Below are 23,425 nucleotides of genomic sequence, written 5' to 3'. Positions count from 1 at the left end.
CGGTGCACACTCATTTCATTCAGTAGGAACCCCACTTTATTCCAATAGGTATTTATTCAATTTCCTCAATGAATTGGTGGCTACAGCTTACATTGAATGTCCATATAATCAAGTTACTGAGGTAAAAAGAGACCAGTTCTAATCTATTTAGTATGAACCGAATGGGCATGCTTTTCAGCATCACTTAATGAGCTACATTTAAAGGAAACGTTCAACATTTTGGGAAGAATCTGTCTCTTTATTTTTCCTAAAGGCTACATGAGAAGTTTGAAAATCCCAAACAAGTACAGGTAAGTGCAATTTGAAATGTGTTTCCATCACCTGGGAAGAAACTGGGCTATGAAATACATATTTTTGAGAGAAAATTGCAGTTAAGGCAATATTACTGATGGCTATGACAGAGTAGAAGAAGAAGAGGTTGTTTTGGACATCTACAGCAAAAGAAAAAAGGGGTCTCGAGGAATTACTTTCAGTTCGTTGTTCTGCTGGACATGTTGCAAAGAAAAGTTTGGGAATTTGTGAAGAAGCAGCGGGGGGGGGGGGGGGGGGGAGTCTGTCTTGTGAATTAAAGATCGACTACTTCAGAGCTTATTTGAAAAAGGGGTTCTGACATCCGGTTTCTATTGTGCACATTTAATGTTTACGGGGGAAAAAAAAGTTTCTGCAAAATTGATGGTTTTTTCCTTCAAAAACGACTAAAAATTTGTATGAAAATATGGAAACACGATTGCGCTGTTGTCATAATGAAGTTAGCCTAGCTTAGCATAAAGACCAGAAACAAAGGGAATCAAGCACATGGCAGTTGTATGTAATTTGAAAAAAAAAAAAAAAAAACCTGGAAAACAATTTTCTTTTTTCACATTAGAGACCCTTCCCTTGTTATGCTAAGCTAGGCTAACTGCCTAGCTTAACTGCTCTAGCTCCTGATTAAAGCTTAAAGTTTCCCAAAATGTTGAACTACTCCTTAAAATCAGATACACATGACATGATGCAAGTTGCATTTCAGTGGATGACGTCTTCAATTACAAATGTTGTGAAGGTGTTCAGCCTTAATAGAGAATGAGCTACAGATGTGTTCCTTTGTGTTCCCGCACTTTCACAACAGACTTAAACAGTAGCTCACCACCTCTTCCTCCTCCCGTCACGTTTGCTTTTGGAGCTGAAAATCCATGACCAGACTTTCAAGCACCAAAACAGAGCGCCTGCTGTTGATTGTGGAGATTAATCCAAATTATCTCCGGTGTTGATGGTTGTTATTACCTGACCACTTACCAGGTCATATAAAAAAATAACAGCAGACTGAAGAGAGAATCTCTAAATGCATAAGTGTAGTATTTTTTTTTTTAATGGTTCCCAACACTCGACCACACATCTGAATGTAATATAAGGAATACATGGACAAAATATATTGGATTTGAGTGTCATTGATATTCATGTGACCATGTTTATGTTGTATAAAATATTTGGATGACTGAGAGGCAGTTCAGTCGCAACTGGACTCTCATTTCTCTCTGCAAAAGAAAAAAAAAATCCTTGCCTTCATAAAAAATTATTCCAATGTCAAGTCCTAATTGTCCAAATGTCAAGTGAAAAGAAAGTCGGAGTTATGAAATTCAAGGTTTTGTAAATGAAGAATTAAAAAAAAAAAACATTAGGGGATACAAAATAAGAGTCGTAATTGTGAGACAAAGTTAAAATTATGAAAATCAAGTTTATGAGATAAAGTCACTATTCAAAATTATGACTTCGCATTGGATTTATTTTTATTAAGGCCAAGTTTTTTGTTTTGTTTTTTACTTGTCCTGGTGGAAATAGGTTTTCACAAGTAACTTTTCTGTGTGATTCAACTGGAAAAAACTTTTACATTTTGCGCGGCATTTTTGATGCTTTAGAACAGCAGCATCTTCGACAGCCTGCAGCTCCGGTTCGGCTCCAACAATAATCACCTGTTGATGATGCCTTTGATTTGAGAATCCTTCTCCATTTGCTGTTGCTTTAGGCGACGTTCGCTGTCTTCCAGGCGGCACTGATACTGCTGCAGGATCTTGTTTGTCTGCTGTTCCTGCGACAGAAGTCTCTGCTCATACTCTTCAAGCTTGCGATGAGACATCTTCAGCCGCTCCTTCAAGGAATGTATCTCTTCTTCGTACTCCCTAACCTGAAATACAAGGAATTATTCCTGAATTATGAATGATTTTACCAATGCAGACAGAACTCTGTAGTCCTTTATTGCCTAGCAGCAAGCGGAATAAATGTGGAGACAAAACAGAGGTATAAACTCTCCATGAAAATGTTACTGTTAGGTAATAATTCAATTGATTAAAAGGTAATTGTAACACTGAATTTAAAATAGTCCGTCTTGTTTTTCTCACCACTGGAGATGCCCCCTACTGGCCGTTAGAACGAATGCAGGATTAAGGCACTACTTATCAAAGCTTTGTGCTATTCAGACTTTGTTTTATTATCATCAAAGGACCATGATGGAAATAAGCCCAAGGCTCTCTTGTGTTATCCTTGATGATTTTTAACGTTTATATATATTTTTTTGGTCTCACTAAGAGCTGATGGCTGTATAAATACCCGTTTTGAAACACACGTCAAATAAATTCGTTCATTTTCTCATGTAACAGGCACAACAACTAAATTTAACTCATGAGTCTCTTCAAGCTCTGACGCAGAATTGCAGTTGCAGAAAAACGACACCCCCCCCCCCCATTTTTTCCTGATTTCTACAAAGTCTCCTTTTCTAGATTTGACTTAAATGGTAGATGTATTTTCATCATAGGCTACTGATGATTCACCACCTACACTTTGGCACTACAAAAAAAAAAGTGTGTGATGTTTTTTTTTTTTCTCTTTTGCCAGGTACACAGCCAAAGTGTTCATTTAGTCTTAAAGTTTGGCTTTGAAAAAGCACACGACTATTTTTAACAGGAAAAATTGAAAAATGATAAGAGGCGTTTTCAACCTCAAGCAACCGGCCGATTAAAGAGAATCTGCTCAGAGTATCCTTCAAGATACAATAACAGCTGGTTTGATTCAGTTAAAAATCAGTCACACACACACACAAGAATTTGATACTCCTCCTCTCAAACCGTTCAATCCATGAGCGAAGTCGACCTGATAAGAATACGTTTACCTCTTATTGTAACCTCCAGCACCACTGCCCAATCTTAAGAAGCACTTCACTGAAACACTTTGACTCACTTTTCTTTTTAAATAATTAAAAAAAAACTAAAAAAAAACACACTGACCCTCTCTAGTCGTGATTCATCCATGCTCTTGGAGTACTCCTTCAGTTGGCCCTCTCGGTCCGGCCGCAGGCTCTCGATGTCGGCGGAGAGGTGCGGCATGTTGGACACCCAGGCCACCGTCCGCTCATTGAGCGCTGGCGTGTTCAACGTCGACTGAGCACCCTGAGACAACAAGAGCAAGCTTTAGACTGACGTCATCACGTAAAGAACTGAGTTCTACTGACTTGAGATTCCTGCCTCCATATTAAACAATAATATTAATAAAGAGAAATCCTAATTCACTCAGCCTCGGTTGTGGACTTGAAAAAGACAAGCAATTAACATCTATTTCAAAAGTTAATTTATATATCAGCTAATTGTTTCCATTATTTATTTTTGGTCAAAAACAGAACAGAAAAAAGTTCCAATCAATGTGGGAAAAATAACACAAAAAAAACTCAATCTACCATAGTGACTGTAAAAAAACTAATTCTCACATTAAAGAGGCTCAAACTAATAAATGTGTGGCATTAATTATCTGTCTTATGAAGCAGTTCCTGATTATGTTGTCATAATTCAAAAAGATGGAATTGCATATTTGTATGTCTCTTTCCATACTGATGCAGTTGTAAATATTCTCTCTAGTGACTGAAGATGAAAGTTTTAAACCAGGCCGACCTGTTTATTGACAACTGGTTTGAGGAGGTGCTGCTGTGGAGGCTGCAGTTGTGACGCTTGAGGCTTCTTGGTGCTTTTTGTCGGCGTGTCAGTCGACTCCTCTGCAGCCGTCGTCGGGCCCTGGTTCTCTTTGGCGGAGCTGGTCTGGTATGGGAGCCCAGGAGCCGGACTGTCTGTCACAGCCAGCTGCGTGTCCTGTTGCTGCTGCTGTGTCTGCTGTTGCTGCTGCTGCTGCTGCTGCTGCGGCTGATTTTGACGCTGTTTGGGCTGACTGCCGCTGAAGTTTGTGTCTGCGGAGTCGAGCAGGAGGTTCCTGCTCTGGGGTCGCACCTTTGGAGGTGTAGCGGTGGCTGGAGTGTTAATGGAGCGCTGTGACTTGAGGTGTTGTGGCGGAGCCATGGATGACTGGCGGGAGGGATGAACAGTAGTGGGGGGGGTGGCCAGAGAGGCGGGGGTGCCTGTCCCAGTGGGTGTCTGGGAAGCCATGCCCATCAGATGCTGCTGCTGGAGGGACTCCTGAGACAAGAGAAGATGCAGATATTCAACCTTAATGCCCCCCGGTGGTTGAATCCAATAAGGCTGCAGGACTAACGCCCAAATCCACAGATAGATGGACAGAAGATCAGAGTGATGGTTAAATAAAACAGACGAATTTATAATTAATTCAAAAAAGACTGTCCTACCAACACCATCTGCATTAAATAACAGGATGCTTGTGATGTTTGTTCCATTAGAGCCCACGCGGCAGGACAGAAATAGCTCAAGGCAACATGACAGTATCACTAAACACAGTAATTTGGCACAGACATGATGTAGTAAACTTATCTTTGTGACAAGTCAGCAGCCACAATATGAGTCATAGACCAAAGGTCATTTCATATTTTACACAATTAAAACACAAAACACATCCTTCTCGACTGCACCAAAGGACAGGTTAAGTCCGCGTGTGTGTTTTCAGATGTATTTGAACCCGTTTCAACTAAAAAAAGCAAGCAAATGACACGGACGCAGTATCTGGTCTGAAAAGGAGAACAACCATGACGTAACTGTAAAACAGATCAACCAGTAGTTTATGTAGCATTAAAAATGTGCCCCTTGCATGTTCCAAATGTAAAACAGGCCAATCTTTAGCACTATTAGAATCAGCATATTGTGACGTAATAATAATCTTGATAGTCATATCAGCATCTAGCATTCTTTTTCCACCCAACAGCTGAAACAGGGACAGTATGATAGATGTCAAGCACCCTCCACGGTTCAGCTGAGGAGGCCAGTGAGGGATCATAGTCTACAGCCAAAGCGTCACTCCAGCGTCCTTGCATTAGTGTTAGATTTGCATAAATATGATCCACTGATCATTTAAAGCAGAGATTTATTCAACAATAGTGAAACCAATAGGAAAAAACGGGCCGAAAGAGTGCAAGAGTTACTAAAAATTCAGATTCATTCAGACGGTTTTTTTTTTTGTTGCACTCAAAATATTAAGCTGAATAAATTATTCTCCTGTGAAAATAATCGAGGGTCTTTTCTTGAATGAAAATAAATCCATCCTTCTTTAATCCAAAACGCATGTTGCACATTGGATATTTCTGGGTAGTGAGGCCAGCTTGTGTACCGGCAGAAAACCGTACATGCACACAGGAAGTAGAAAGCAGTGAGGTACCTAAAGCTCAAGTCACAGTGGGTTAAACCAGGATCTGTCTTTGGTGGATTTGTTTAAACCCTGCCCTCAAAGAAGCTTTCCATTTGCGCTACCACACTCCATTCCATTTATTATACTGGCCACAACATGTATTGCACCCAAAAGCATTAAACACTGGTAAGTTCTCCCCCTAGTGGTGCTATTTAAAATAAAATACTATCTTATACTACAGTGCAAATATGGGGATCTTTATCTTGCCAGACATGGCTTCTTACAGCATGTACTCTCTTCATAATGGGAATAACAGGTCTGTCAGGTCTCTGGCCGTAAAATGAGGAGTTGGACTCCTCTGCTAAGGGAGTGATAAACTATATTGCACTGTTTATTTGCAATGATGATGTGATGTAGCCCTTTGCTCATTTTTCAATAAATTAGTAGCTTAAGCCGAATGTAATTCAAGCAAATTAAGGTTCTGCAAAAATTCTTGCACATTACAACAAACCTCAAACTGTCTGTAATATGTGAAATGTGAAATCAGAGGGACATTCCTACCTGCACCTGCAGTGACAGTTGGTGCCAGACGAAGTCGTTGCTCTGATTCTGCCGGGTGAAATCATCACTGTAACTGTGTGAGTGGACAATACTGGGCTGCACCAGACTGCTTTGTGACCGCAGGGCGGACAGGTCTTCGCTGCGGGAAAAAGCACTGTTGCCAAAGGCGGGTGCATAGTCGTGGTGGCCATTCTCAGGCTCAGGGGCGAGGAGGAGAGGAGGAGGAGGAGCCTGAGACTGAGGCTGAGCCGGAGAGTTCTGGGCAGCCAGATGGAATAGAGGATTCTGGAAAGACAGGGGGAAGTGCATGGCGGCTGCTGCCTGCTGCTGCTGTTGGGAGATGGATTCGGTGGGCCCCCCAATGTGGCCCATCTGACTAAGCCTCAAACCGGAGCCCGCCGAGCCAGCAGGCATATGCCCTCCCATGCGAAGAGGACCACCGAGGTTCCCAAAGCTGTGGCCCAGGCCGGCGATGGAGGCTTGAGAGGAGGTGAGCATGTCCCCCACAGAGTTGAGGTTGGAAATGCTGTTCATCCGGGAGTCCTGGAGGTCCATCATGGACACACTCTTATTCACACTGTGGACCTGAGAGAAGTCACAACAACACAACATGTATTACTGAATTAAGGAGTGGAATTGATCAGTTTCACATATATCCAAAAGAAAAAGAAAAAAAAGTCAAGACAATTGTTGGATGAACACATCCATATCTCTATATCTGAAAACTCTGCAGTACTTGAAAATATATAAATGAGGGAGTTTAGGAACAGTGAGTGTATGTAGTACTATCCTATTTATAGGTATTTTTAACGTCTTGCTTCTTTGATACCTTTTCACGCCTTTCATGTCTTTCACACAGCATTTTGAAATGTCTGCTATACAAATAAACATACCTTGCCTTTCAGTTTCTAAAAATAGAAAGAAAACCAAGAGTGAGGCAACAGTGATTTTTTTTTTTAAACAAATCTCACTTCAATCTTATCAAGTAGGAGAAAAAAAACTGAAAATGGTTGCAAACCTGTTATATACATGATGAAATACACATTCCTGAAATGTCCTTAATGGTCAAGTTAAGGAAAATCTAGTGAGGTCACACGTAGCTGCTGAGGATGTTAGCATAGATGCTGCTACAGCCTCAGTTCTATCAGACCTGCGAGGATTTGAGCAGCACTGAGGGCTTTTCTCTATGACTAGAATGATGGACAGATGGTTCGTCCAATCCCCTGGCAAGTACTGAAAAAGCCTGCCCTTTTCCAAATGGATTTTAAGGACAACCACCCAGATGGTTCTGTGTAACAAACCATCTGGCACGTCAGGTTAGAACTGGAGAGCAAGAATCAGATCTGATGCTCACCTTAGGTCAACCCTAGTCATATCAGATTGACATCATTTCAAGCTGTAACAGTTTACTCATGACGTTCTCTTTAAAAAAAAATGTACGTATTTTGAGGTCTATCACATCTTTGAGGAGGCATAAAAGGTCGGCAAATCTAAGATAATAATTAAACAAATATAATCAACGAGTAAATAAACATTTCTACCTTAGGATCAGGTTCAGTGATGTCAGAGCTGCTTGTGCAGTAGGCGGGGCTGGATCGAGCCAGCGGTGGGCGAGTCACATAGAACACTTCCCTGGATGAGCGAAGATCTCGTTCTGCGTGACGCCTCATGTTCAGGTTAGATGAGAGAGATTCGACAGCTGATACTCCAGTCGTAGGCGACGGCAGGCGAGAAATGTCTATTGAACTTATGATACACAATCAAAACAGACAGTAAATTTTGCATTTGTTTCATTTAACTAGGTTCCTTAATTGTTTGATCTCTTTCTCATTTGATTTTTTTTTTTTTTGAGCCAACATACTTTCAAGTTTCTACCAATTAAGTGTGAGACTTTTTTAAGACCATTTTAATTAGAACATTCATACTTATTTCATGAGCATAAAGGGAAGCTAAGGTAAGGATAACGACTATGTAACAAGAAATAAGTTCACAAAAAATGATAATGTGTGCTAATGATTATTGTTTCCATAATGATTGATTCCCATATAAATTGTTGGCAGAACTGCTACTTATGTTACATTTCCCTGAAAGATGATCCTAAAAATCCAGTCTAAGCCAATACAATTTTTTAAGACCTCTTAAAATACACCAAAGTCGTCTGCATTCATATTTAAGACATTTTAAGTAAATGAAGACTATTTAAGACCCCATGGGACCTGGAAAATCGTAACCGAACAAAAGAACTAGACACTTTGTAATGTGACGGTTTGATGATGAGAGGAGATGTGACGCCAGCCTGCCACTCACTCAAAGCCTGATACATCTACGGGAAGCGGCAGGTGAGGCTTTCCTCGTGTTGCTTTGAATTTCCAGACGTTTGATCTCTGCCGTCTTACATCTGCCTCCAGCAGATTTAAGTCATGCTTATTCAAGAACATGTTTATTAATGGCTACAGATTTAGCTCCCAGCAGACAAATGCTTAGTTAGTTAGTAGGACCGATTTATGAGGGTAAATACAAAATGGTTGCAGAGGAGTCCTCTGATATTACCGCTGTTATTTCTCTAACGCAAGACGTTCTCATTGAATCTGTTAGGCTGTAATGAGAGCGACTGCCTCTTGATAATAGCAGAGTGCTGAAAGGAACTGAAACACAGAGGAGAGACCGGTTTGGGTAAGAGGCTGGGAACAGATGGCGCTGGCAATTACTGATTGATAAAATACTTACAAAGCCTGAGGAGGTGCATTAGGTAGCATTAGCATTATAGGCTCTCACAGAGAGTTACGTTACAGCTTCTCAATTCAGGTTTATTATGTATTCTTGGTCTTTGTATGCTGAACCGTTAACTACACTCACGTGCAACTGTAATTGCAGTCTTCATTTTGCAGTCATGACCACTAACATTGTCTTAATAATCAGTCCTGTTTTCAGCACTAGACCATTAGCCTTACCCACGTGGGTGCACAGTCCAACAGATGAGGAATACCTGTTTAAGTCACGCATCATGAGGCTTTGGAAGTCCGAGGACATGAGGCGATTGAAGGATGGTCGAGAGAAGAGTCTGTCCTTCGGTCGGTCTGGCTGGTGATTTGTTGGCATGTGGAGCTGCGGGTTCCTCAAGGCGACGCTGATGTCGTTCAGCAGACGTGGTAGGGGTCCGAGTTTGAGAATAGCATCCTGATACAAAGAGAGGATTTTTTTTTTTTAAATAATATCAACTGGTCTATTCGTGTCGACTGTTGCCGTTGCTTGGTGTATAAAATGAAGCATAATGGTCAACTAATGCACTTTTGTCCAAAATACCATTCACATTTTTGGTACTTTTCAGTCTCTATGATAGTAAAACTACTCCACGTTTATTCATTCATGAACCTATTAAATCACTAAAGAAAGGATAAAGAAATAAAAATCACTCGAATATCATCTCACATTCGTCTTTTAATGAGACAATTTAGCACAATATTTATGACTTTCATCATAACGCAACAAGGTAATTATTTCAGTGAATGTTAGCACTAGATTTAAACATTTAAAAATGCACTTGATCCACATTGCTTCCAATATTCTTCTTCTGTCTGATATTCAGGAACTCGAACCTTTGAGACGGACAGATATCTCATGTTGAACTCATTTATTCGGCCTACCTTGCTGAGTTGTCCCATGACTTCCCACAATAAGCTGTGCAGCATGGACAACTCTCTACCGAGATCGATGTAACCCTCAAACCCTCCAGCGTTTCCTCCAGCGTCCATGTTGGAAATCTCATAGAGAAACTGCTGCATGGATCCCCACTCCATCTCTAAAAACTCGTTCATGAAATACATGTATTCCTCCTTGGGTCCAAACCTGTCAGGCGGACAGATAAACACAGACAGGACAGTCATTAAGACAGAGAGATAGATGGATGGGAACAAACTGTACTTTGTGTTAGTGGATGGATCTGATGTTTGAAGTTCACATGTGTAGGAGTTGAGTTTTAAAATCTGAGTCGAATGGCATTTCTTAAGTGTTATATAACCGTGTGGTCCAAAAATACTTACAGTGATTGCCGCTTTTACCGTTGTTGTGCACTAATTTAATGTAAAGCAGTGTTGAACAAACAGGCAAGATTAATAACTGAAGTTGACGATGATCATATTTGAGATGTTTACTCAACTATATCCGTGTGTCAGATCATCTGCGTCTCTGACTTTTACAGATAAAGCTATCATTTCTGTGCCAACTGAATTACCTCTAGGATCAGAAATTAAGATGAGTTTCACACCTGGCTGCCTGGCTGCCTGGCTGCCTGGCTGCCTGGCCTCCACTGCATTCACCTGCAGGATTTAGCTTCACTATCGTATCATTAAGGATTGGCGATGGAGACAAGAATAAAAATGGCCAGCTTTAGGACTGTTGCTTTTCATTTTGACATGCATTAAAAAATATGCCAGAGAGTAACTTGGATACAGTAAATTTTAATGCCAGAGTACCCGGGTTCTCATCCTGCTCTCAAGGGCCCAATCCAGAAGGTAACTTAGCCTGATTTCTGAATTCAAGACATAACGTATGTGTGTATCGTTCAGTTAACTTTCTTTAGGTTTCAGTGTGATTGGATGGCTATTATGTCACACAACCCGTAGCCCCGCCCATAAAAAGGCACTTAAGAGGCGAGTGGAAAACATACTCAACAAACATACATAAGTACATGAGCTCTGATGAGTATTTGATGAAAAGTCTGGGACATTACAACCATCGCCTCATCAATGGTAACTGTTGATGTTTTCATTACAGGTGCATGAGAACAAAATGAACTGCAAAGCATTATTTCAGGCAGGCAGTGCGATCAAGCTCCTGCAACCCAGCCATATCAGCTGACGATCAGCTGTTCAAAGCCAGCACACTTCATCTGGGGACCCACTTCTTGCCTTCCGTGCATTCTGCTGACTCAGCTGATTCATTTCCGTGTACTATTGGCAAATATCATTCAAGGCGCCTTATCTTAACTGTCCCAGTCCGCGTCTTGCTTCCTCTGCATGTCGGTGGTCAAACCAGCTCCATCCCGTCCCCTGTACAGATCTGACCACTGATTAATCATTTATTGGTCACTGTTACTGACTCTGTTCCCTACCTTATGGGGCTGGTCTTTTCTGCTGCTTTTACAAATTTTAGCAGGATTTGGACTGTAAACACCCCCAAAAGATGATCAAAATAAAATCAGCGTATCACCTTATAGAAGCGTCACGGTCTGAAAATGTAACGTTGTAGCCAGTAGGACATGCAATGACAGAGACTCACTTGCTGAAGCTGGCCAGGTTCTGCATCACCTTGGCTATGAGCGTGAGCGTGCGTGAGGTGCGCTCGGCGGGGTACTCCTGCATCAGATTGAAGAGGGAGGGCGACATGATGGCCGGACACATGAAGCGAAGAAACAGAGAGGAGCTGATGAGGCTGTCAGCAAGATCTTCCCTTCCCCGTTCAGCACATCTGGCTCTCCATGAGGCAAAAACTTCTTTCAGCTCTCGGGGAAATATACTGAAAGGAGAACATGATTTTATTAGCCATAATTGTCGAGGACGAGCGGAAGATTAAACCTGAAACCCTTAGGAATTCAACAAGGTAAGGAGATTAAAACATTGGGAAAATTATTGGATAATCCCAGTTAAAGATGTAGAATGTGCTCGTGGAATAGATTTTAAACAGGCTAACTTCTTGTTTATGACTCTGATTATATTTCTGGGAAAACCAACTCTATATTTCAAGATCATCTTTCTATCAGTCATTCCTGATTCAGTATCAAACATTCCAGAATGATGCCTTTAAATCGTTTTCAGAGCTTCACAGTTCATTCAAAAACAGACTGAAACAGATGTCTGAAAGGTACCGAAGGGTCATAACTGACCAGAGAGAGTTGATAATCTTGCAGAGCAAAAGCTCGCAGCACATGCGCAGGTTGGCCTGATGGTCAGCGAGGACTGACGGCGGGACACGCATGGGGTCCACCTCGCAGTTCTCCTCAGATTCATATAAGGCTCGAATAAAGTCACCTGCAAGTCAGACGTCACACTCATTTTCCCCATAATGCATCATTGCACAGCCCAGAAATGACTTCTACAACGGGAACCAAAGACAACTGCACAAACACTTAAAGTTACGGAAAATAAACAGACAAATGGCACTTTTCCAGATAAAATTGATAAAATAAGAAAATGTGATATTGTTTGTGAAAGAGAAAACTGGTACTCTAAATCTATTAATTGGTTTTGTATTAAGAAAAAGTCACATATGCCACCCTCAACATTTTCTTAAGTGTCTCTCAAAGCATCAAGCATTTAAAAAAGAAGGAACCTTTGCCTTTCATGACATGACGTCACTAAAGCACTCTTCAGTCTTGTTGATGAGAGATTTGTTCTGTTCTTTATCTCAGGTATTCCCCAGGAAAGTGTCACAATTCAACAATATCACTGTCATTTTTGCTAAAAGACAGATGAAATATGTCACACACTCCCTTAATGAAGGAAGCAGGATCCATCTCGTGGGTTCCGGCCTTACCGATAGCATCCTTGAGGTATCTGTGACCGATCAGTTTGAGGTACTCTTCCACAGCCTTGGTAGCGAGTGTGTTCTCCCGGAAGATCAGGTGCTCGCGGTCCATGAATCGATCCACCTCGCACATCGCCATGTCAGACAGGAACTCCTGAAAACAGTGCGCAATTTAAGTTCAGTTGCCAATACAAACGAGGTATTTTACATCAAGAAAATCTCAAATCGATGACGTTCAAGTAGAGGATTAACACGTCAGGGACAGGAATGGTTTTGAGGTTGTCTACCTTGGTCTTCCCTGTGCTTTGAAGGATGTGCACCAGAGCAAAAGCAACCTCCTCTTTGCTTTTCACACTCAACAGCGGCTCCAGAACTGCACACAGTGTTCGGTAGTTGTTGGTAATGTACTCCGCAAATTCCTTGTAGAGCTCCATTGGAAGGATGTTCATTGTTTGGTAGCGAGACTTGACGCGAAGTGAGGCGTTGATGACTTTACCACTTCCAACGCCGCCGCTTTTAGCCAAAACACTGGACTGTATCACAGGGTACCACTGCTCAACAAACTGCCGGCCCGTGATGCTCGAGATGGGGATGCTGACAAGGCCAAGGTATGTGCTCTTTTCCTGGATTAACAATCATAACAGCATGTTCTTGAAAGTAGTAGCATAAAGTTTACACATGCAGTGTACAGAATTAGGAAGCTAAAACATTTGAAACACTGTATTTCCTTTGACGTCATCTGTAACAAAACGTACATTTATTTGTTCCCCATTTTCTTTTAAAGAGACATCACTTTCCAAAGCAACTTCACCTTGCGTCTTTTCTTGTCTGTTTCCTTGTAGAGGTGTAAACGAAGGCTACGGATGGTAGGCAAATTGTTAAATTCAAAATGCTCGCCCCAGAAGACGGTGTCTGTCCGGGGTTTGCTGGTGGTGCGGGCATACAGCATGTCATCCAGACACAGCTCACAATAATAGCGCTTCTTAGCTGGAAGGTCTCGGGCTTCGATGATCCACAACTTGAGCACATTGTCCACTCGTCTGCTGTTATCCTGACAGAACAACGAGGAGTTCTATGACTGGATTATAACAGTCCTTATATGCGTCCGTCTTGACTTAACAACACAACTTGATTAGGAATTTCCGAACAAAGAAACTACCGTACTTTATTACCTTGTTAGGTTTGACGGCTCGTTGCAGATTCTCGATCCATTTGTCTCTCTCAGAAGCTGAACGGCAGGCAAAACATTTTGTCCCTGAATTGGTGGTCACCTGGAGACAGAAATGTTTTAGTGCTTACAAGATCCCGAAACACAAAAACCTGCAGGTATTTCTTACCTGCATTCATTACATTGGACATTTCATACATTTCTGGAGTCATACATTTCTGGAAATATTGAGGCATTTTTGCTTCATAGAAGAATAAAAGCTTAATCATCTAAATTTCTGTTTTATCTGATAATTAGTTTTGGCAATTCACCAAACTATGAGGTCAATCACCTGTTTGTAATTCAAAAAGATGGTTAAAAAAAAAGTCACTAGAAATCACACAGAAATCAGACCAAATTGCATTTAATTTGCAAGTTGGCAATAGACGACACACCTCAAAACAGTACTCTTGTCCTAAAATACTAGAATGGACAGGCTTGATTATGGCATCTTCATCCAAAACCAGGTCCAAAGCCTCTGCAGCACTGCTAGGGGAAAGGAGGGACTCGTGGGAGTGGGATTCTTTGAAACTCTGCATCAAGCGTGTCCTGGTGAGACAGAAAAAACAGAGATGTATTTACTTTCATAGTTCGGATATGATCTTATCGATCTTTAGATAAACAGTCCAGAAAGATTTTTCTATGATACAAAATGAGTCAGTGCAGCTCAAGGATCCACATGCGTCACACCCGCAATGTCAATACAGGGTTTATTTTTAGAGATTTGATCCTTTTATAATGAGTTTTATAGAAAAGTCAAGACTACCATCTGCACGTGAGTCATAGGAAAAAGCACAAAGTTTCAGTTCATGGCGGAAGAAAACTTTCATTTCCCGTGACTACTCAAAAAATGTAACATGGAATGTTAGTTTTGTCTCCTGTGTAAATAGGGCATAAGCGTCAGTCTGCAGAAATACTGTGGTGTACTAAATAGGAATGATAATGGCTGATCACAGTTTATCCTGAAGAGGAGAGGAAGGAGAAAACAAAAATGAAGGAGCAGGCTCAAGCTGCAAGGTGAAGCGAGGCTCAGGGAAACAAGGTCAGGAGGCAATTGGAAGGAAAAATTGAAGTGAGGTAAACATTGTATTACAGAGGACACAAACCAAATAAAATCTGCGCGCAACCTATTTGTGAGTTATCAGTCAGTGAATGCATTCAGTTGCAGCTGCGGTGCAGCAAATACAGGCTGGATGTGAGCCAGTACATTGATTTGTGAGCTGTACGAAAGAGGGGTCACTCCACTTACCAGTCGGTGTACAATCAGAGAGATGTTGAGTAAAGTTGAAACGGTTAAAATAATGCATAATTTTGACTTGAAGTTGGCAAAGACACCCAAGATTGACGATTCCAGTATTTGTGCAAACCATCACAATAAAAGAGTTGTATCAATGTGAGTCAAACACAAAAGATTCTCTTTTCTGTGTCTGCCTGTGTGTCTATGCAGTGTTCTTCTAAACTCCAGCATGGCTGCTGAGTCGGGGCAGGTGTGTGCAGCCTCACGCGGGGAATAAAGGCTGGCATCCTTTTCTTCCAGAGTGCTTCTACTTTGATAGCTCACGAAAAGTTAAAAATTACTTTCGATATCTCTCTCTCTCTCTCTCTCTCTCTCTCTGTCTCTACCAACCACCTGGTCAGAGGACATTGGGTTGAAACCCGTCACTGTGGTAACCAACACAACGGAGGAGAAGCGTGTTTTTACCTCAGCTATTTATTCCAAACTATATATTTCAGCAAGCAGCTATCAAAAGCCAGTTTATGGGAGCAGATTGACACTGAATGTTAATGCTGAGTTGTGTGCATCAATCCTCTCTGCTGATGGGTCACATATCCTCCTCGCTCCACAGCTGGGAGACAGAGCCCTGACAGCTGGACGTCCCTGAGAACCCCCTTCTCTCATAGAAAGTGGGATGGCAAGTTTCTTTAGTTGATAATCAGTGATAAATAATAAAAGTAAAAAGACAGATAATAAAAAGTAAAAGTATCCCAACGCGCTCTAGAGTCCTGCCACCACTTGTCCTTCCAGGGAAAAATATTTGCCTACACTCATTAAGAAAAACGTGAGCTGAGGATGAGTTTATCTGTACTGAAAAGCTGGAGCTGCCAAGCTGCATAATTGTTAACCAAGTCTTTGAACATGAGAGAAAATGTGGAGGATAAAAATTAGAGCAGCAGCTTTGAAGAAACACTTAATAATTATGCAGGGAACAAGGAGCACTAAATTAAGGCCAAATTTAACGTCGGTCAAAGATGCAGTGAGTCGTCTAGTTTCAGTGACAGAATGCAGTACATGGAAAATGCTTTGGTAAATGGACTTGGCAGCAGAGGCAGAGCAGCTGCGATGGAGAGCTAGAGTGTGAAGTTGGATGCAGAAGGTTTATAGCAAAGTCAACTTAACACTACGGAGTGAATTAAGCGCGTGTGGGCAGAACTCAAAGCAGGCTGTGAAGGCAGCTGTCGGGCAGCGGTGAGAGCTGGCGAATGGTTGTGGTTAGATGGGAGCGCTGACTGACTGAGGTAGAGACCCCTCACATCCGTCAACGCTTCCTCCACACCACCAGCCATCATTTTAACATATCAACCAGGCCTCTGCATTGACCCTCAGTAACAGGAGCATTTTTTACATGCATTGTTAAACAAAACACTTCCCTGAGCAACGGACACCCACACCTGCCCCAAAAATGTCTATTATGTATCTCCTGTGGCTGAAGGAAACTGTCAGCAATGCATTTTTACTTTCTGCTGTTAACTCACATTTCCCATACGTGCATCGTGACTGAATTCTGTAAGTTCTGCATAAAATTTTGATCGCAATGCATACATGACTCCTTCGGGATGTGACCCCAGAACACTAAACAAGGAAACTCGGTCAGGAGATCCTACAAAGCTGCAAGCAATTGCACCCTGATGCGACGGAATCAGAAATAATACTGACATGACAAATCCGAGGAATGTTACTGGAACAGAGTGGCTGATAGGATGAGGACGTGTGGTTAACCACCCAACCCACCACGGCTGATAAAGCATCTAAAAATAACAATTTTAGTATCGGAAATACTACAACCTCTTCGAGTAGGAGTGATTATTCAAAAATGCCGTTTAGAGTCACTGTGTGGGCTTTACTTTTTCTTTCTTTTTTTTTTTTTTTAATGGTGTTTTGCAACAGCCTTGCACCTACATGTGATGTGTATGTAATTACGCTCCAATTCTTTTCCTGTTGTGCAGACACAAAATGAACGTGACTAACCAGCGTTTATCTTTTATGTTGATAGCCGCGTTGCAATGGTGGGATGAAATGTTTTGTCCTGTTACTATTAATATCGCTCAAGTGAATATCTGCCTAAAAGCCCTGGGAAAATCACTAGCTCAAACCATCTGTGAGGTATCACGAATAGTGTCTTTTAGTGAGCAGGGCTTGCTTGAGAGAGAGTGGGTGATAAGAGCCCCAGTCGGAGTGAAGAGTGTCAGGTTGGCTCCTCAGAGCACCGCTGGCAGTGGTAGATTTATCCATTTTCTGCTTCAGCTCCAAACACAAGTGTCTCTTAAAGGCGCATTGCAGGTTTCTTTATTTGAGGAAAGGATTAGAACCTTAGATGGCTACGTGAGTAATAACCCTCCTCCAGCGAAGCAGCAAAGGCTGATGGGAATTATTGGTTTAAAGCGGAATCTTGGCGTTTTATTGAACAGCCTCTGTTGTTACAGGAGGTAAAACACAGTACAGCACCTGCAACTGCAATCTGTTCTTCTGAGAATTAGCCGAGTACCACACTACAGTTAGGAGAGCAAGAAGGAGATCAGCTCGTTTTACCACAGCACCGTTTTATTTTTGACATTTTTAACACCTGGTAAAATAACCTCTTTTTCATGACCATTGATCCATGTATTTCTGTAAGTGGACCCTACACTGCTGTGAACATTCATACACCACTGCAACCACGCAAATGACAAGCTAGTTGGCAGCGAGGCGTCTATACTACTGTGTCTAGTGCATTTCAAACAATGGCAGTGGAAACAGGCAACATCAGTGTTGGAGTGGGAGCTAATAAGAGTTGAACAACAGTTACATTTACTAAAATAAATATGACACTGTTCAGATCAAAAGATGAGACGTGAGTGACTAGCAGTTGATAATATTCTCTTTTTCCTCTTATTAGCCTCCTCTGTAACTCTTCTAACACAAACTAGCAGGAGTTCCAGACCCAGTCAGCTCAAATTACATCATTAAAATAAATGAAAGCCTTCTTCTGTGCTCACAAGTCTGCTCATAATCAAAATTATGTTGAGACTGTTTGTTTTTGGCTGAAAATGCAACATCGTGTAGCTGTCTGAGGCATCCTGTCGTGAAGGTTTGAATAATTGCACACTTTTATCCGGTGGTTCTGAATAAGATGTCAATAGATCAGGAGTCATCTGGGAATTGTGGCTGTGGTTGAATCTTTCTATTTGCATAGGAAACTTCCACAGGGAGTGAAATGACCCAGAAGAAACTCTGTGACCAGAGATGTTTGAATTCTCTAGATGCAAAGAAAAGATGCCTCAATACTTCCTCCTTATCTTCTTTGGCAGAGGGGCCATCTTTTATGACAATATCCTCAAGGCAACAAATCTAGTAATTATAAGATTGCCTCCACCATTTTGTTCTGTTGATCGTAATCTCAAAAGGTGCTTTAATGTCAAAGCAACAAGCAAACTGCACTTTTAATTTTGTACTGAAAACATGTTGGTCTAAGACTGCATTTCAAAGCTGCAACTGAATAGGTTTAACCCAGATGAATGGAACCATGGAAACTTTACTTGCACTCAAACACAAGCATTCAGTACTTCTTGTTTTAAGAGGAATAATTTGATATTTCATCTGTATAAAGTGGTGATGGTGTCCTTTTAAATAGAAATCAAGATATTTCAGCATGAACCCGAGTGCTGGGCTGGCAGATCAAGTGAGATCGTCAATTTCGCACCTAAAATTCACACGTCGGTGGTCAAAAACATCATCAGTACATAAGATATAATTTAATACAGTGCACTATAATTACAGAATAACGCTATAATTACTGTACGCAATCAGCTCATCCTTGAAGTTCGACGTTCTAGCACCAGCTGCAAAAGAAAAGAGTCCTTCAGCAGCAAAGGTGAGAGGTTTTCATGCAGCGCTCACCGCTAAACCGCTAAAATAATACTCAACAACCAGCCAAGCAAGAGATTGACAACAGACTGAATAAAGAGGATTGTTTCACTGATGTAGTATGTTTGATTCATCCGTGCAATGATTAGTGGTTAAAACAGAGTCTCAGAAAATATCACCAGCAGCTCACAGTATGAAAGGAACAAGAACTTTTTTAGGAACAGCAGTTTTCCACTGCAGATGGTGCACCTTAATACAAACGGTCCCCCAATTCTCCTTTTAAACAGTGTATTTCCAATTTCTCTGTGTATTTGTGAGTTGATTAATAGTAATAATTAGTAACAATAGTGATGAAAATAATAATTTTGCAACTGCAATGCAAATTCTGAGCTTGTAAAAACAATGTAGAACAAGCACGGAGCAAAAGGAATCCCAGAAATCATCAGATCCCTCGGTGGATTGCTTGATGATGTTTTGGTTCTCTCTGAATCTACTTTATGTGTGAAACTAAAGCTAATTATTTCATTACAATTGTGTGTCTGGTCTGGACCAACCTTCCCCTGAAAATGGTATAAAATCCCTCTTGCTGCTGTGGGAGAGTCCAGAGTACTGAAGTCCCTGAACCAGAAGTATCAAGGAAGCACTCTATTATTGATGATTATTGATATTACTAACAAATATACAACATACTTACAATATATCTGTTTATCCTGTGATAACATTGAGCACTGAATTATAAATAAAAATGCAACCACAGACTAGGCAGATGGTATTATTAGAAATTAAAAGATTGCGTACCTTTCTTGGTCAGCGCTACGGAAACGGGGTAAAATCATTTGCCTGAAGCTGCTGGTCCGGTCCAGTTTGGGCTGACTTTTGGCCCTCTTGATGGACCCTTTCAACCTCCGGTTGAGGAAACTCTGAAATTCAACGAGAGAAAAATGAAAAACTGGAGCAAAAAGTTGAATCGAAGCAGTTACAATAGCGAAGGAAAATACACAGCATGATGGCATAAGAATGTTTAATGGTAATAATCAAAGCTTTCATTTAACAACGTTGAAATGTGGGACAATAGGTGGCGCTGGCTATCTCAAACACACACATGGATAATTCTGGTTCCTTTTAATTTTTTCAAATGTAAAACTTGTCTCTCGACTTATACAATTTATTATTTTTTGTTTTCTCAGGAGGGGAATCATGCGTACGCCACACACTTGCTACGCAGCGTAAACCAAGAGTGACACCAGGGTTTCCTGTACTCACCGGCTGTCTGAAGGGCTGTGGGGTGGCATTGGGAGGTGTTTCCATGCTTGACTGTCTTACAGAGGCAAAACTTGCCCTGCGTGATTGGTCTGAGCGACAAGAGAAACAAAAAAAAAACCCATGATAAACAAGAAAAAAAAGTCATAGATACACATCTTAGAGTTACTACATCAGTGGCAGCGCAGCCGTTTGCTGCGTGAAGGCCAGTTCAATGCCATCTTACGTTTGATAGTTATTCAGGTTACACAGCAAATTTACAGCGAATAAGTCACAGCTGCTAAACAAGAAAGGGGCTTCTGAATGGGGGGGGGGGGGGGGGGGCGGTGAATGAATTCAAGATATTTTGGAACAGTTGTCCTAAGACACGTGGAGAAGATAAGTGCCAAAATAAGACTTTTCCTGCGCAGTCATTAACAATTAGAAAGTTACACCACCATATTAGAGGCTGTTTTTTGGGGGACAATTTCATGGCAGTGTGCACCTGAAAACATTCAATCACACACTACAAACTGTGTCTACATGCTGCTCCTTCATAAAAGATACATAATATTAATGCATACATGCAGTAATAAATTACACATCATCTTATTCATGGTTTGTGTCATTACCTTGCAGCTGCTTTGCTCATATACAGAAAAGGGAACATGATTAGAAGGATGAAACAGCACATTAATTAACAGACAAGTTAGAAAGGCACAACATTCGATATTATTTGACACACTAACCAGACTCAACAACAAGGACAGACAGCTGTAGGCTCCAAAACAACGGCACAGTGACTGCATGAAAGATGTTTGAGCACTATTTATTGCCAGCTACAGCTAAGAAAACTTTTGCATCCAAGGGTAAAGTGAGAACTTTATTGGATTTCTATAAAAAAGATATAGACTACGTGGTCAAATGAGTCAATCTTTGACATTTTTTTTTGACTTTGGGCCTGAACACGGCAGTGAAAATAGGGAGGTCCTGAAGGAGTAGTCGAGGATTTCTTCACATGACTAAGTGTTGGCTAAATAAAGATGAGGCCTGCGTGCAGGGGCAGGAGAATCCTGAGTAACAGGAAAACCTTCTGACTTTAATAACCACGTTGAAAAAGCGAAAGACGGGTGAAGATAAACGCCTGTAAAATATCAAATATGAAACACCTGCAGCAGCTTATGAGCTTAGAGTTCAGCAAAAAAAAAATAACAAAAATACTATAAACGAAAGGCATGCACATGCGTGGAAAGGTCTGCCATCTTTGACAGCAAATGGTCAATATTCTGTCATATTTTTGCCTGCATTTGACCACTTGGGCATTTTATTTTATAAATCACTATACTGAGCTACCCCCCCCCCCCCACCCCTTAGCAAAGGAGGCCCGGTCATCCCATAATGTCCCAGCTCCCACAGCTTATAAATAAGCTACTCTCCAGGTTCTATTCTGAATCCCAGTTAATTGTTTGGTATCCATGGAAACAACTCCATGGGCTTCTGCTTGAACTGTTGAAGATATTGGCACACAACTGCACAATAAAGGTGATGAAAAACATTTGCGGCGCAACACTGGTAGCACACAAGCGAGTGAAGCGATGGGGCTGCCCACGGGGGGACTCTTCCTCTGCCGAAGGAATATTTCTTCCGTGTGTCATGTGGGGATGAATCTCAGCAACACATCTCGGAGGTAAAGAACTGATTGAACTGGCGGAGGAATATTTAGGATTTTAACATCAACTGTCAGAGAAACAGTCACCTGATACTCAAGAAAACGTGACATATTAGAGCACATGGATGTGTTTACACGGGCTATTGTGAATGTAAATTGCGGTCAGGACGGAGTGTGTGGGTGGCAGCAGCCTCCAGCTAACTGTGATACAGAGGGAGAGAAAGAAAGAGGAAGATTGTGAGGGGGTGTCGGAGAAACATACTCAACCTTTTACATGTACCTCTCTAATACACATTTAGAAAATTGGGTTTTTATTCATTAGTTGAATCAAGTCTGCATGTTTTTCTCTGGATGTTTAATCTGACATCAATTAGTGGCGATACAGACGCAGCATGTGACGCAAGTATATCAGCACTGTTGGATCCCTGCATCTCTAACCACAACACAATCTAGTGCCCATTTGTCGGCTGGCGGATGCACTTTATCAAAAAGAGAAGCTCAAGATGCAATGTGAGCTCATTTTCACACATATTACGAAACTGGTAACAGTTGCACTGAAAGTTATTTCTAAAAGTTTTGAGTAAATCATCTGGAGGACACGGCTATGAACAGCCTAAATTGCAACAGAGAATGCTGCGGGGTAGGTGTGAAGGTGGCAAAATGGTTTACATAGTAGAGATTTAGGTCAGCAAACTTCTACAGCTGAATACAAACACCCTGCAGAATGATACTTGCTTTAAACAAGTAGCAGTATACACTCACTTGAACACCTTGAGAAAGCAGCGCAGCAATGGATCCTCCCTTCATGAAAATCAGACCATGCAGGATTATACTAAAATCAACAGTTTATATCCACCTACTTGCTAATTTATCTGATAAAACTTGCAAAAAGTAATAAAACAACAGCCCTGGGATACTGAGGATTATAATTCTCAGCTTTTATTGAATCTCTATGAGAGAGATGATTGTGATCATTTTAGAGGCTGCGCTTTATTCTGATGCACACGAGAGGATTTTCTAATCTTAACTGATTTTAAAACTGTTGGAGACCACAGACGTAACCACAAGTGTAAATCTGTGGCTAACATTTAATTGTGAGGCTGCAGCTTTTATTCATCTGTAACCATTTCAGAGTTGCAACTACGGAGACTAATTGTTCGGGCTTATCTGAGAAAAATTTTGCATGGGAAAGCAGAAAAAGAGAAGAATATGGATGAAGTCATGATTAAGAAGACAAAAAAAGTGTAGTGTGTGTAGTGTGTGTGTATGTATGCATGCATATATGTGTATACATATATACATATATCTATAAATAGATACATTTATCAAAATCTAGACACACACACACATATTCATACATACACATATATACATATATACACATATATACATATATATACATACATGTATATACATACATATATATACACATATATACATACATATATATACATATATATATATACACACACATATATACACACACATATATACACACACATATATACACATATATATATATATATACACACACACATACACATATATATACACATATATA

At 41.0% G+C, this 23,425-nt stretch overlaps 1 protein-coding gene across 6 annotated transcripts in view; it reads right to left on the bottom strand.

The window, feature by feature from the left end:
- LOC147240596 (ras/Rap GTPase-activating protein SynGAP-like) overlaps positions 1-23,425 on the bottom strand; it is a 40,481-nt gene that overhangs the window by 6,000 nt on the left and 11,056 nt on the right. For all 6 annotated transcript variants that reach the window (XM_086192615.1, XM_086192620.1, XM_086192621.1 and 3 more), the window contains 16 exons: positions 20,220-20,308; positions 19,755-19,876; positions 14,230-14,383; positions 13,800-13,898; positions 13,439-13,678; positions 12,915-13,250; positions 12,637-12,781; positions 11,987-12,131; positions 11,383-11,619; positions 9,750-9,951; positions 9,092-9,282; positions 7,647-7,851; positions 6,106-6,690; positions 3,912-4,427; positions 3,255-3,416; positions 1,947-2,158 (listed from right to left, as the gene is read on the bottom strand). In XM_086192615.1, the coding sequence (XP_086048741.1) occupies positions 1,947-2,158; positions 3,255-3,416; positions 3,912-4,427; positions 6,106-6,690; positions 7,647-7,851; positions 9,092-9,282; positions 9,750-9,951; positions 11,383-11,619; positions 11,987-12,131; positions 12,637-12,781; positions 12,915-13,250; positions 13,439-13,678; positions 13,800-13,898; positions 14,230-14,383; positions 19,755-19,876; positions 20,220-20,308 (3,640 nt within the window). The remainder of the gene's footprint in view (positions 1-1,946; positions 2,159-3,254; positions 3,417-3,911; positions 4,428-6,105; positions 6,691-7,646; positions 7,852-9,091; positions 9,283-9,749; positions 9,952-11,382; positions 11,620-11,986; positions 12,132-12,636; positions 12,782-12,914; positions 13,251-13,438; positions 13,679-13,799; positions 13,899-14,229; positions 14,384-19,754; positions 19,877-20,219; positions 20,309-23,425) is intronic.

Source organism: Aulostomus chinensis, chromosome 22 (assembly GCF_037954235.1).
Source record: "Aulostomus chinensis isolate RoL2024-O1b breed Wild chromosome 22, RoL_Achi_v1.0, whole genome shotgun sequence".
NCBI classification, from domain to species: domain Eukaryota; kingdom Metazoa; phylum Chordata; class Actinopteri; order Syngnathiformes; family Aulostomidae; genus Aulostomus; species Aulostomus chinensis.
This window is presented reverse-complemented; position numbering and strand designations above follow the sequence as displayed.